General features: G+C 42.6%; 1 protein-coding gene across 2 annotated transcripts in view; it reads right to left on the bottom strand.

Annotated features, from left to right (window-relative positions):
• The window catches only part of DYNC2H1 (dynein cytoplasmic 2 heavy chain 1), a 537,791-nt gene that overhangs the window by 9,194 nt on the left and 514,523 nt on the right, over positions 1–14,074 (bottom strand). For both annotated transcript variants that reach the window (XM_073558365.1, XM_073558366.1), the window contains exons 86-87: positions 10,799–10,908; positions 7,965–8,046 (exon numbers count right to left, since the gene is read on the bottom strand). In XM_073558365.1, the coding sequence (XP_073414466.1) occupies positions 7,965–8,046; positions 10,799–10,908 (192 nt within the window). The remainder of the gene's footprint in view (positions 1–7,964; positions 8,047–10,798; positions 10,909–14,074) is intronic.

The raw sequence follows: 14,074 nt of genomic DNA, 5'->3' as shown, positions 1-14,074 counted from the left end.
TCTAGTAATAATGTCCCAGGTATGGGCCCTTTTTTGGTATATTGTCCTCCATTCTGGGTGACATCTTAGTATATTGTTCCCCATCCTGGGCCCCATTAAAGTAATAATGTCCCCCCATTCGGGCATAATGTCCCTCTTCCTAGGCCCTTCCCTGGTATAATGTCCATCGTTCTGGACCCCTTCTTGGTAAAATGTCCCCCATCCTGAGCCCCATCCAGTAATAATGTCCTCCGTCATGCTGCTCTTTTCCAATACATTTAAAAAAAATAATCGATTCTTCTTATCACCCCCCCCCCCCCACTCCCACAATGTGGAGTGTCCTCTTTTCTAGCCAGCGAAGAGGTCCCCATTAGAAACTGCGATTGTTAAGCCCATGTACAATGTTATCCATTAATAGGAGCTTGGGCAAGTGAATCTGGACTGGAGTCAAGTTTGAGCATAAGCACCTCAGCTTCCATCGGATTTCTCTGGTGGTGCCACCTCATTGGTAAGTTAACTCCTAGGGGATACAAATCAAATCTTAGGAAAACCCCGTTTAAAAGGGGTTGCCTTTATGGAAAAAGTTTTTTCGAGAAAGTGGTTGTCCGATTGAAACAATAAATGGCTTGTCCACCGAAAAAGGGGAATCCACTAAAAAGTGGCAGCGTGAAGCCATAAATAGCATTGCCTACCCATTACATCCTCCAATATTCTGGTATTCCCTGCCAGCCTATTTACAGGAGCGCTGATGTCACATAAGTACATGTGGCCATAGAAGCCAATCACTGGCCTTAGCACTCACACCTTGAGAGGTTGGGAGATATTGCAGGTAAGTACTACATCTCACTGGCCAATTTTTGGATTATCCCAAGCCATCCCATTAATGGAAACCAATGCAATACCAGTACAAGTTGTAGGTATGGATAAACAATAAGAAATTTCTCTCACTCCAAAAAACATCCCCAAAACAGCTTATCCTTGATTCTGAAGATCAAACATCGATGATCTATTCAGAGAATAAGTGGTCAATGTTTTAGTCTAGGAAAAGCCCTTTAAAGGACATCTGAAGGTAGGCTCAACCCTCCTAAATCATCTTCATTGTGCATGTAGGTCATAGGAAGCTGAATAAAATGATACCTTGATATCTGAGATCCGATGTCTTATTCTCAAGAAATTCATGTTAATATGTAAAAAAGCTCTTATGATCTATGGGCCGGACATAGATCTCCCTGAGGATCTGCCTCCAGAGATTATTTTAAATAAAAGAGGGAGTTTCGTGTGAGAGACATGTAGATCAGGAGAGCAGACTGTCAGTCATTACATGTCTCACTCACTCTGGTGATGCCCCACTTTATTTAAAATAATCTCCGGAAGAAGATTCTCAGAGAGATCTATTTCCGGCCCATAGATCTTAACAGCTCATTTACATATTAAGAAAACCCTGGAATTCTCTGGAATAAGACATCGGATCGATGACATCAAGGTATCATTGTCTTCAACTTTCTATGACCTACATAACCATACAGACGGCTTAGGAAGGTTGATCCTACTAACAGAAGCCTTTTAAAGATAATAATCTTGGAGGAGGATCGGAAAAATTCAAGAGAAGAAAAAAAAAAAAAGGAAGAACAAAAAAAAGAGGAAAGATAAAAGAGAATGGAGGAGGAAGAAGACGACTAGATTATTTTGATTATACTATTTACTATCACAACACTGTGATTATTACAGTCCACATCTCCTTCTGTCATTAATAGTTAATATCATGGTCTTAATTTACACTCCTAACCCTCTGCATAATGAGACTAATACAAAGCGCGGGATTAGGCGGGAGATAGCGCATAAGTAGGCGATGCCGGGTAAGCGGAGTCTTCCGTTTGCATCTGCTTCCAGCCATGATAACAGAGGATGAATGGTTTTCATTAGTTACAATGCGGTGCTAATAGATTGTCACACATGCACCGGAGTCCAGTTAATAGAGCTGCTTAGAAATAATGGCGGGGGTTAAAGACACCTAAATGAGAAGCGATTATCATCAATCAACTTCCTTTAATTATACTCTAATTGTTCTGCTTATAAATCCAGCTATTCAACGTTGAGGCGTGCAATAATGGAACAAAGTCGTTAAACACAATTTGGTGTGTCGGAACAATACTAAACCCAAGCACAAACCAGGCCAAAATAAATAATATCACTTCACGGGGAATATTACACCCAGCTGAGAACAATGGAGGCGTAGGAGAAATGCGCACAAGAGCCTCTGGTGACAACACCAGTTTCCATTAATCGCTTTCATGGCTCTGGTGTTTAGGAGTTATTATCTCTTTTGCAACCCTCAGTCCAGTGCCATTGATGTCATAGGAGAGGTGACGTCTGGGTAATGGGGGTCCTGTCCTGGAGAAAAGTTCCCATAGGACTACAACAGGATGCAATCAGCACAAAGAATATCCACTCGGCAGAGCGGACGTTCCTCCTTCACAGCCGTTGTGTTCTTCCAGACAAGTTCCTGTCTCTGTGAACCTGTTTCATACACTTAAAGAGAACCGGTCACCAGGCTTTTCCCATTTAACCTACGGCCACCAACTTTCATCCCTATGTTATAGCATTCTGGAATGCTGTATATATGTCTCCAAGCCACCCCTGAAAAACAAAAAAAACAAAAAAAAAGACCTTTTATCATACTCACCTATGGGGTGGTCCAGTCCGATGGATGTCGCTGGTCTTCATCAGGCACCTACTCCCTTCTTGCGATTGCTGCTCTCCTTCTTGCTTAGTGTGGATGACGCGTCCTACATCATCCACACAGTGTTCCTCATCGCGCTCCTGTGCAGGTGTACTTCCCTGACCTGCTGAGGGAGGAGCAAAGTACTGTAGTGAGCATGCACCTGCGATCTTTGGCCTTTCCCCGCGCATGCGCAGAACAGTACTTTGCTCTGCCATACAGCCACAATGCTGTAACATAAGCTGAAGGGTGGTGGATGTAGGTTATATGGGAACAGCTTATTATGACATAGGACTGCTTAAAACGCCTAACCCCATCTGCATAACTGAGAGGCCCCAAACCTACAGATAGGATATTGCTAGAGGGTTAGGATAGGTGCTCCCCTCCACCCCTCTCTCTCACAAAGGGAGTAGTATCTGAGCATGGGGGCGTGGAGCAGAAATCATCATTCTTCAAGTACTGATCTAAGCTAGACCTGCATTAGAAGTTAGTCACTACCGGAAGGTGCACACGACGTCTTTCTCAAGCAGATTAGGCCTGTAATCCCCCCAGAAAAAGCGTGGCAAAAAATGAACATACTGCACTGAAACGTAAAAACGACCTGTTCGGAAACCGTGACGCATTGATAAGAAATAACATACGGTACTCATTCTTGGCGCGGATTCCACTAGGTATAGTCTAAATCAGTGTTTGCCAAACTCCAGTGGTTTTTAGGATTTCCTTAGTATTTCACAGGTGATGGAAGTATCATCAAGGCATCAGGAATGCTCACATGTGTAACACTATGGAAGTCCTGAAAACATGACCTGTGGGGTCCGTGAGGACTGGAGTTTGGGAACCACTGGTCTAAATAATAGAAAAAAGATACAACGCAAAGAAACAACAGTGAAGCCACTTCAGGAAAAAGACCGCCGATTCTTTCCTGAAAAGGGTTTTGCCTAGAAAATCTTTGGCGACTCCGGCGGCGACTTAAAGACGTCATGTGCAAACGCCCAATGACAGATCACTTTCAGGATGGTGTTAAAGACAGAAGAAAGAAAAATAAAAAAATGTTTATTACAAAGATTTATAAGTTTACAATAATTAAAAAAAAAGTTTGGCTACTGGGTCCTTAAAGGGGTTATCTGGCACTATTTTTTATCTTAACAATTTGCCTAAGAACTACCAGGCAGTACTCGTCTAGTTGTGCCCGATGCCTATCTATGCCAGCGATTCAGTAACTTCTGCTGATATCACTTCGACAGAACCGCAGCTTATTCTTCCGCTGCGCTCGGTTGACATGCTGATTGAGAGCCGGCTTCCTGCTGCCTATCTGCGGGAAGCTGGCTGTCAATCAGCAGTGATGCCCAGTTGACAATGCAGCCTGGAAGAGGAAGAGCTGCTCTGTTGACATGGCGCAGCCGAATCACTGACAAGAGCGGTCCGTGACCGCTCTGTGCTGAGCACAACAGCCTTTCTTAGGCCTGTTTCACACATCAGTTTTTGTGAGTCAGTTAAAATCCGCCAAAATGGCGGAAAGCGGATCCGTTGGTAATGGTAACCTATTGTGAACGGATGCATCCGGAGTGTTTTTTTGACGGATCCGCCGAAGGAAGAATTTTAAAGGAACCGCTGCCCCGGGGGGGGGGGGGGAGGAGAGAGAGAGAATTTTTTCTGCCCGCCAGAAATGATTTCCGGGTTAAAAATTTCAGGGTTAAATTTCCAGCTGACGTCATTCCTCCGGGCATACGCACTATAAAAATGCGGATCCTGCAGCACAAAAAACGTTGCATGGTCCGTCCAGGCATCTCGGCGGACGCAAAAAAATTGACGGATCCGCAAAAAAACGGATACAACGGATGGCCATCCGTCAAGATCCGCCGGTAATGCAAATCAATGGGGAAAAAAACGGATCCGCCAAAAAAAAAATAGTGGATCCGTTTTTTGGCAAAACCGGCGGATTTTGACTGATGGTCAAAAACGGAAGTGTGAAACAGGCCTTAGCAACAACTTGCCTGTTAGTTTTAAGTTTTCAACGGGACATTTACATACGAAAAGATATTGTACTGTGCTTTTATATGTCAATTAACAGGCTAATGTCCAATGGGGTCAACAAATGGCACCAAGCCATAAGCGGGTGCTATATGACGCTTCCCTAGCATTGTCACGTGGGCACCTGCGCAGGCGGCTACAACAGTAAGGAGTGGCCTGCTACCATCATGTGTAGTGGTTGGAGTAGAATTCTACTACATAGCTACCTGCAGCCAGCACTAGAGGGATTGGGGTAGGCCGACTTTATTATTGGGCTGGATGTAGAACAGTATGAAGTATACCCCCTCTGGTGGCTTCAGGTGAACTGAATGTTATCATTTAAAGGGGTTATCCAGGTAAACGTATACATAAATATCATAGTAGAAAAAGACAGCAGGATGGCACTCACCGTTCTCTTGAAATGATTCACTTTATTTCATATTAATAAAACATAGACAATGGCACGGGAGAAATGCAAAAAGACGGACGACAGGTCCTGATGGGACCTGTTGAAGTGCATTGTGCACAAAACGGCTGTCGTCCGTCTTTTTGCATTTCTCCCGTGCCATTGTCTATGTTTTATTAATATGAAATAAAGTGAATCATTTCAAGAGAACGGTGAGTGCCATCCTGCTGTCTTTTTCTACTATGATATTTCATGTTTTTTCTTCACATGGATAGAGCACCCGTTCAGCAAGGGTTACAGGTGTCACACTGATGTCACACTGTCACACTTTTTTCTTTGTCTGACTATTGTTGTATACATAAATATGCTTACAAAAAACTCAGTTATATAACTTAGTATACTTCAATTACGGCAGGTGCTTTGGCATCCATTTTGGTTTTCTCTGCTGGTGTGTGTAAAGGGGGCTGGCTTACATTTCATTAGCTAAGCCAGCCCCATTATCTATCCTACGGGGGCTGCTTAGCTATTGAAATGAGAAGCCAGCCATCGGCTTTTACACATATCTATGGTCACGTACCAATGCAGGAAACTCTCTCCACTGTTGAGCACAGAAATGGAAGTGGCTACTGGACCAAAGTTGGCAACCTGATGCTTATGTATGTATATACTGTATGTTTTTTTTATTTCAACTGGCCACAGGATCATGGTTATTCAGAGGATTTGACCCTCTGAACAGGATCGCAATTTGCAGACTAACGGCAGGTCTTCTGACCACAACTTGGGTGAGGACATATGCGGCAATTCTGCACTCGGCCAGCAGAACCCGAATGATTAGATTATAGTCTACTTCATGGACGGAGTCTAAGGTGCCAACCATTCTAAGCCCATAGGTTCCTGAAATCCAGGGCTGATTGCAACGAGTATTTATTATCTGTCCTGCACCTACATACAGTGGCTTGCGAAAGTATTCACCCCCACTTTTTTTGGGAGGGTTTGCATCAGTTCATGTAAAGAACATGCCTACAACTGTGAACATTTTGGCTTGCTTTTTATTGTGAAGCAAACAACAAATAAGACAAAATAACTGAAAATTTCAGTGTGCATAACTATTCACCCTAAAGTCAGTACTCTGTAGAGCCTTCTTTTGTGGCAATTACAGGTGCAAGTCGCTTTGGATAAGTCTCTATGAGCTGTCCACATCTTGTCACTGGGATTTTTACCCATTTCTCAAGGCAAAACTGCACCAGTGCCTTCAAGTTAGTGTTACTTTAGCAGTATGCTTTGTGTCATTGTCTTGTTGGAAGGTGAACCTCCGTCAAAGTCTCAAATCACTGACAGATTGAAACAGGTTTTGCTCAAGAATATTGAAACAGGTTTTGCTCAAGAATATCCTTATATTTCGCACCATCCATCTTCCCCTTGACTCGGACCATTTTCCCGGTCCCTGTTGTTGAAAAACATCCCTACAGCATGATGCTGCCCCCACCATGTTTCATTGTGGGGATGGTGTTCTTGGGGTAATGAGCTGTGTTGGTTTAGCGCCATAGCATTTACCTTGGTGGCCAAAAAGTTCAATTTTGGTCTCATCTGACCACAGCATATTCCTCCATGCATTTGGCGAGTTTCCCACATATCTTTTGGCAAAACTTAAAACGAGCCTTACAATTTTTGTGTGTAAGTAAAGGCTATTTTCTGGACACTTTTCCATAACGGTCACCAGTATGAAGTATATGGCTTATTGTGGTCATATGGACAGATACTCCAGTCTCTGCTTGGGAACTCTGCAGTTACTTCAGGGTTACCTTGGTCTCTGTGCTGCCTCTCTGATTAGTTCCTTTCTTGGCAGGTTTGTTGTGGTACCATGCTCTTTCCATTTGATGATAATGGATTTGATGGTGCTCTGGGGGATCATCAGAGATTGGGATTTTCTGTATAACCCAACCCTGACTTGTATTTCTCAACAACTTTGTCCCTGACTTGTTTGGAGATCTTCTTGGTCTTCATGTTGTATTTTGGTTAGTGGTGCCTCTTGCTTACTGGTGTTCCAACCCATGTGGCCTTTCAGAAAAGGTAAAGTGTATATACTGACAGCCCATGTGACAATTAGATCGCACACAGGGGGACGTCCTGTCACTAGGCATGTGATTTATGAAGGTAAATGCTTACACCAGAAATTTTTAGGGTCTTCAAAGCAAAAGGGGGTGAATACATATGTACATGCCAATTTTTAGTTATTTGATCCAATAAATGTAATGTATGTCTACATTTTTCTCACGTCACCAACTTAGACTACTTAGTGCCCATGCATCACACACAAATCGGATTACAAAAATATTTCAACACAGGTTGCAATGTAAAAAAAATAGGTAAAAAGCCAAAGGAGGTGGGGGGTGAATAGTTTCGCAAGTCACTGTATATAGCTTCTCCCTATGCATTTGTGTTGTAACGGTAACGATCCCCTTGATCTATAGGGGTTTTAGTGATGAAACGTCCCGTTACTGCTGACATTTCCAGCGCTGGAGCCTATTACGGCATGGTTGTGAATGGTGGCAGACAGTAACCATTCCAGATGATCTTGTGGGTTGTTAATTTAATTGTTGCCTTACACAGAGGTCACGTAAAGCAACGTACTTTGTGCAGAGGATGCCAAGTAATGAAGAAAATACACCAGGCTGCTTGACTAATAGGGGAAACATGGGAGCGGTAAATCATAGCCGGGTTTTAAATCCATTTTTTTCTCCATGTCTTTTTATTATGTGTTGAACTGAACTGAATACCAATGAAGAGAGCGTGCCGGCTGGATGTAAAGTTTTCATCACCTTGTACGACGTTTATTGTGTGTTTTATTACCTTGACTTGGAGCTTTGCATCATGAATCCTCCCTTTCCAAGATGCTACAAATCTCAGGTTATCCATGGAGCAGTTCATTGTTCTAGGGGGGATATAAAACATTACAAGGTAAACATGGCGGTCACTGCATCCCGCTGCATTAAAGGCTTTCTCCTGACAAGGAGAGCACCGGCTCATAATAACCTCCAAGCCGCAGATCTACCGTAAACTGCGGGGAAAGACAACATGGCTTGTGTCAGTCTATAAAAATGAGCAGAAGGTGCAGGTTATGTATATGCTGGGAGACATTTTTATGCTTATGACATTTCTATACATGGCCACTCTCCAGGTGTAATGACTAATGGCGGAGAAGTCTTGGAGGTAAGTCTCCCTGGGAAAGAATATGCAAATATACATGTATACAAATACCTCTCCCCTAAAACTATACACTGTACTCACCTGACAATGCCACTTCTATGTGTGCTTCAACCATAACTCCCCAGCAGCACGCTCACTCTCTTGGGGTCATATTTGACACATATCTTTTAGTTACACCCTATATCCAATCGCTCACTCGCTCATGTCACCAGCATCTTAAAAACACTTCCAGAACCCGTCTTCTTCTCATCTTTCTGGGATCCAAGGGGTAACGTTTCTCCTTATGGAGACTGACATGCCAAGGTGAGGAGACTTTTAAGCCTTGCAATGCTCCTCTGGGAAATATACAAATTGTCTCTTCAGAGAGAAATAACTAGGGTTCTAGTCCTCTTCCTCTATGAAAAGACAAGTTGCATATTTCCCAGAGGAGCATTGCAAGGCTTAAAAGTCTCCTCACCTTGGCATGTCAGGCTTGACATGTCGGACTCTGCAAGGAGAAACATTACCTCTTGGATCCCGGTAATATGCCTCTCACCCAGCCAAATCAGATCTCACACTTTGCACTCACAAGGGACAGTATCCCAAAACACAATGTCTGCAAATTGAGGTTTTGATTTTATCCTAAACCATGTGACAAGGCTCGTTAGAGGGTCAATATTAACTTTTAGGATTGCAACTTCTAATAGGTGACACTAGAGTTCTAGTCCTCTTCCTTTCTGAAGAGACAATTTGCATATTTATCATCTTTGAAACTGCAAAAACTGTTATTTTCGCTCTTAATTCATTCTCGTCTAGACTACTGCAACTCTCTATTAACCAATCTCCCTCTAACCAAACTTTCTCTTCTTCAATCCATCCTGAATTTGGCAGCCAGGGTTATATTTCTGTCCAGCCACTTCACCGATGCCTCCACTCTGTCCAGTCATTGCACTGGTTGCCCATCCGCTACAGAGAACAATATAAACTTCTCTCTCACCCATAAAGCACTCTTCAGTTTTGCACCACTCTATCTGTGTCCGCCATTCTGCAACTGATCGAAGACCAACATCATCCATTAGACAGATACTGGCTAATGACTGGATCGTGCAGCATTATTTGACAACTCCTATTGATTATAATGATGGCTGGACCGTACATAATACGCACTTGTTACGAATTGTGTCTTCTTATTTCCTTATAGTTTGTAAGCTTGCGAGCATGGCGCTCACTACCTCTCTAACTGTTGAACTATATTGTGTCACTTGGTAATGTTTTTATTGTCTGTACATGTCCCAGCTTAATTGTAAAGTGCAGCGGAATATGTTGGAGCTATAAAAATAAAATTATAATTACTATGTCTCTACTGCCGCCTATAGACATCTACCCTGTAAGGCACTTTATTCAGTTTATCAGGACCCTACTCTCTATTGTTAAGGAGCAAGAAACAGCTGTCGACACATAAGCTTCTGGTTTGTCCAAAACATCTAGTCATGTATAAAGCCTCTCAAAGGTTGGACATGCAGAGTAGCTACCTAAAGGGTTATGCTTTTTAAAATATTGAGGGAAGAATAATCACATGTTATTTTTAAAGAGGACCCTTCACCAAATGTTTAATGTTGACGTGCACACAAACACAACTTCACAGTGGCTACAGAGCAGAATATATATTTTTTTGTTTTCCTCTAAATTTCAGAAATATTAGCATAGAATCATAGAATCATAGAATCGTAGAGTTGGAAGGGACCTCCTGGGCCATCTGGTCCAACCCCCTGCTCAAAGCAGGATTCGCTAAATCATCCCAATCAAAGTATTTGGCACCTAATAACGAAAAAGAGCTTAAGTCTAAGGGGAGCATATGCATTTATTTTTCACAGAGGGTATATATTTTTCCACCTGAATGACATCGACCAATCATAAGCAGGCATCAACGTACAGGGTAAAAAGGACACGCCCCCCCATAGCATAGAACTGGCATGTGTTATTCAGCCTGTATGAGCCAGATGGAGGAGCTTGGACCGGCTCCGTAACTTGTAGATCAATAAATTTAAAAATTTTATAGAATTGTTTCTTTGAATCCTTGTAAGCCCAATTTTTGTTTCCCTTATATGACTGGTCAGAGTCATACAGGGGAGAATGTAAAAGCCGCCAGTGGAAAATTAATGCTTAAATGTACTGAAAATTAATCAATTAGGTGCCAACATTTTTATTGCAAGTATCTTCACATTGGAGAGGCAAAGAGGTGTTGGTGGTTTCTGTTGTGTAATAGATCCTGCAACACATCTTGGTTTCCATTGTAATTAGAAACCATAATGTAAATATAAATTGTCCAGGCGGCACAGAAAACACTGAGGCAATTGCATTCAAACCTGAAAAAGGTAAAGAATAGAGGAGCCATCAATCAGATTGCTGCTTTTATTCTTCAAAGGGACTATGTGATAAATAAGCTTAAAAATCACTTGTTGCTCTACAATTTTTCCTGCACATCTCAGTACACTTACCTTGCCGTTTCCTGACGTAGAGCGTTAAGGAATGTGTCTGGGTGAAAAAGCTCCGACAAATCAAGGGTATCTGATAACAGCGTCTGCTTCTCCGCTTTCTCCACCCAATTCTGTTTTGAAAGAAACAAGGAATACAAAAGTAAAATTAAAAGCTGAAAATTATTAAACTATATGGTCATCAGATATAACAATACAATCTATATTGCATTAATACTTAAAACTATTAAGCCTGATGAAACTGGTGTACTTACATTGAAAATCCATGTCAGAATGGTTGTATAACTGTTATGCACGTAACTCACTCATGTATGGGTAATGTGAATTGTGGTGTAGTGACCACTGTGTCCGCTAGGGGGCGCTGTGTGGGTGTCCCAGGAGAGAGGATGAGTGGTAGGATACTGAATGACCGTTATGTATCTCAAGGTGGGTGGCTTTAGGATGGAAGCTTGAACATGTGTGTTGGTCAGCAGAGGTACTGCTGACCTTCTGTTACACTGCGTCAGGGAGAGCGTTCCAGGTAGCTGGTGAGACGGGCGTGACCAGCTACCTACAAATCCACCCAGGGGTGTGTCTAGAAAGCCATAATAAAGAATGTATGAATGCTTGTAGGACCTGTGATAAGGTCATAGCCATGTGACCCGGTGGGCGTGGCTACGGACCGTATAAGGTGGCCAGGGTAGGTCACATGAGTGAATGCTTGCACCTGGTTGGTCCATATGGAAGGTCTCGCCTGGCCGACATGCTGAGTGCACGTGGAGACGCTGTGAGTAATGGCTGCAAGTGTCTGACAGTTCCCAGGGAGAGGGAATGAACGTCTGCATGGAGAAGCAGCCATGAGGTAACCCTGACAGGGGATATAACTGTGAGGCTAGAGAGCCTGTGTGCTGGACATTGCACAACCTGTGTGACCACAGGATAAACAGAGTGAAGCTCTGTCATGGACGCTATGGTGTTTATATGAACTTTCTGTTGCTGCTGCTGTGGTTTATGCTGCATAATAAACCGAATGGACTGAGTTATGTTGAGAATCCTGTGCTGGACGTGATTTATCGGCTGCCTAGCGAATATCCCCTACCTTAATGACAAGCGCTACCTTACAGAATAATAAAGCCTACAACACAGAGAAGCCACACTCATACCCTTCTGGTCTCTGTACAGACTAGACAATCCCTAGCCGCTCAACTAAATAACACCACCTCAGACCTGGCTCCCTAAATGGCCGTTAAGAGGTTTCTCGTAACTCCAGATGAACCAGAAGGAAGGCCACTCACTGTGTACAGCCAACCAGGAGAGGGAAAGTGTAGGGTGAGTAAACTTAAAGCATGAGCTTGAAGAGGAAATAAGAATAATGAATAAAACAAGAATAATCTCCTACCAACCTAACTGAGAAAGGAAAGTTGCTTGGAGGGCAGACAAACAAGCACACAGCAGAAACAGAAATGGTAACTGCACAACAGGGAAAATCCCTTCACTGAAGAGCTGGAACTCCTTATAACTAATCCACTTAGATATATAGCCAGCAAGGAAGTGTAGTGAAGGGAGAATAAACAGAGCCCAATCCAGAATGTCAGAGGGCAACCTAAACGAAAGAATGGGAAACACCTGAAGAGGAGCAAACCCAGACAGTACAAATAAAGGCAATAGGAACCATTAGCATAAGGAAAGGGTAAAAAGGGCAATAGCTCAGCAGACAGGATAACTGACAACAGAGCAAGAGGTCACTGCATCGAATCCCCAAACCAGGGCATAACAATCACTCCATCTTGCTATCAAGTTGAGTGTTTTATGAGGATAACTTTCCTTTCTCAAGAGTCTCATGCATTTTTCACATGTAGAGCTGCATTAAATATTTTATTCGTTTCTGTTTGGACTCACGTGCTGCAAGACATTACAGCTTCAAGTTAGTTTCAGTATCCGTACAGAGTGCAATATTGTGCATTTCGGTGAGTTACGCAGTGTGTACAGCATACTTGTAGAAGAAAGTACAAAAAAACCCCTTCAAAACACTTTAAAAAAGTTTTCCCAGAGCAAATATGCATAAAATATAACACCACTGTGCAGCACAGCAAATTGTAAATGCTAATAAAGAAGCGTCTGGTGTATTAATTGCAGTACAAGTGCCGTCTCCAGAGAGGCCTCCCATATAAATCAGGGAGATTGATTGCTGTCAAAATAGCATAAAGCTATCTCCTCCTCAATCTGTCAAAACAGTGATCACAGCGCTCAAGTAATTAACAGCTCATGAGGGATAAGAACTATTTTAAGTCCATGTGCATGAAATTTCACCTCGGGTTTTATTCTGAAATTAACTGCTTTCTGGTTTGATTTTAGATCCCAGTGACGCGGCTTCTGATGAGAGCTCATTTACATGGTAGAATTTCTCCTCCATGCGCTACTAGATTCCTGAGCTGTAAGTGGGAGCCTTCAATTTAGGAATTTCCTTCCTATTTTCTTTTTGCGCTCAGATCCAATCCAAAATATAAAGACTCTAAAAAACCACCAAATATGGCCAAGTAAAAAAAAAGAGTCCTAGGGTCACTTTACCATTTTTGTAATTCCGTCAGCATTTTGCATAAGTCGAGGCCAACCACAAAGTCAAGAGAGAATCCAAACCACAGCAGAAGTGCAAATCTTCCCATTATACTTTCTCTCGGTAGCTTTTGGCTTACAAGTAAGTGATATAAAATACTCACATGAGAAAGTACATTCACACCTACACTCTCATTAACATTTTTCTGTTTTGTGGCATTAATAGAAAAATGACAATGATATCAGTGTCGGATCCATCTCATAACAGACACTTGGCGTGCAGAAACTGAACACCAGTCATGATAGACGCAGGGTATTTGTTTTACAACGCACACTGATAGTGTGCTCTGCTGCCGGTGAGTTTCTGCTAATCTGAGCTGATGAGAAAGCGCACTGTCATTGTGCACATCGCGCAATGAGAGAGCACGGACTAGACCAGCCCCTGAAATGAATGTCACACATATGACTGCAGCCTCTGCCCCCTGATGACACTTTGGTTGATTATCCCAGCATGCACTGGGATTCTCAAATGAAGAGTCATCAAAAAGGAAGCTGTTTGGTAGGCAGGTTGCAGCTGCGAGACATGTAGCCGCTGGGTCTTGAACATATAATTTGAGCTCGCCGAAGACACTTTATTAGCACCCGAGCATGCTCGGATAAGACCATATCCGAGCACGTTCGCTCATCACTAATCAGCACTAAATAGTCTAAGTTGGTGAAGTGAAAAAAATAAAAACATATATTTAA

The sequence above is a fragment of the Dendrobates tinctorius genome, unplaced genomic scaffold, assembly GCF_039654945.1.
Source record: "Dendrobates tinctorius isolate UK_male_01 unplaced genomic scaffold, ASM3965494v1 ptg000256l, whole genome shotgun sequence".
NCBI lineage: Eukaryota > Metazoa > Chordata > Amphibia > Anura > Dendrobatidae > Dendrobates > Dendrobates tinctorius.
The sequence above is the reverse complement of the archived record's forward strand: the minus strand, read 5'-3'. Positions and strand labels throughout refer to the sequence as shown.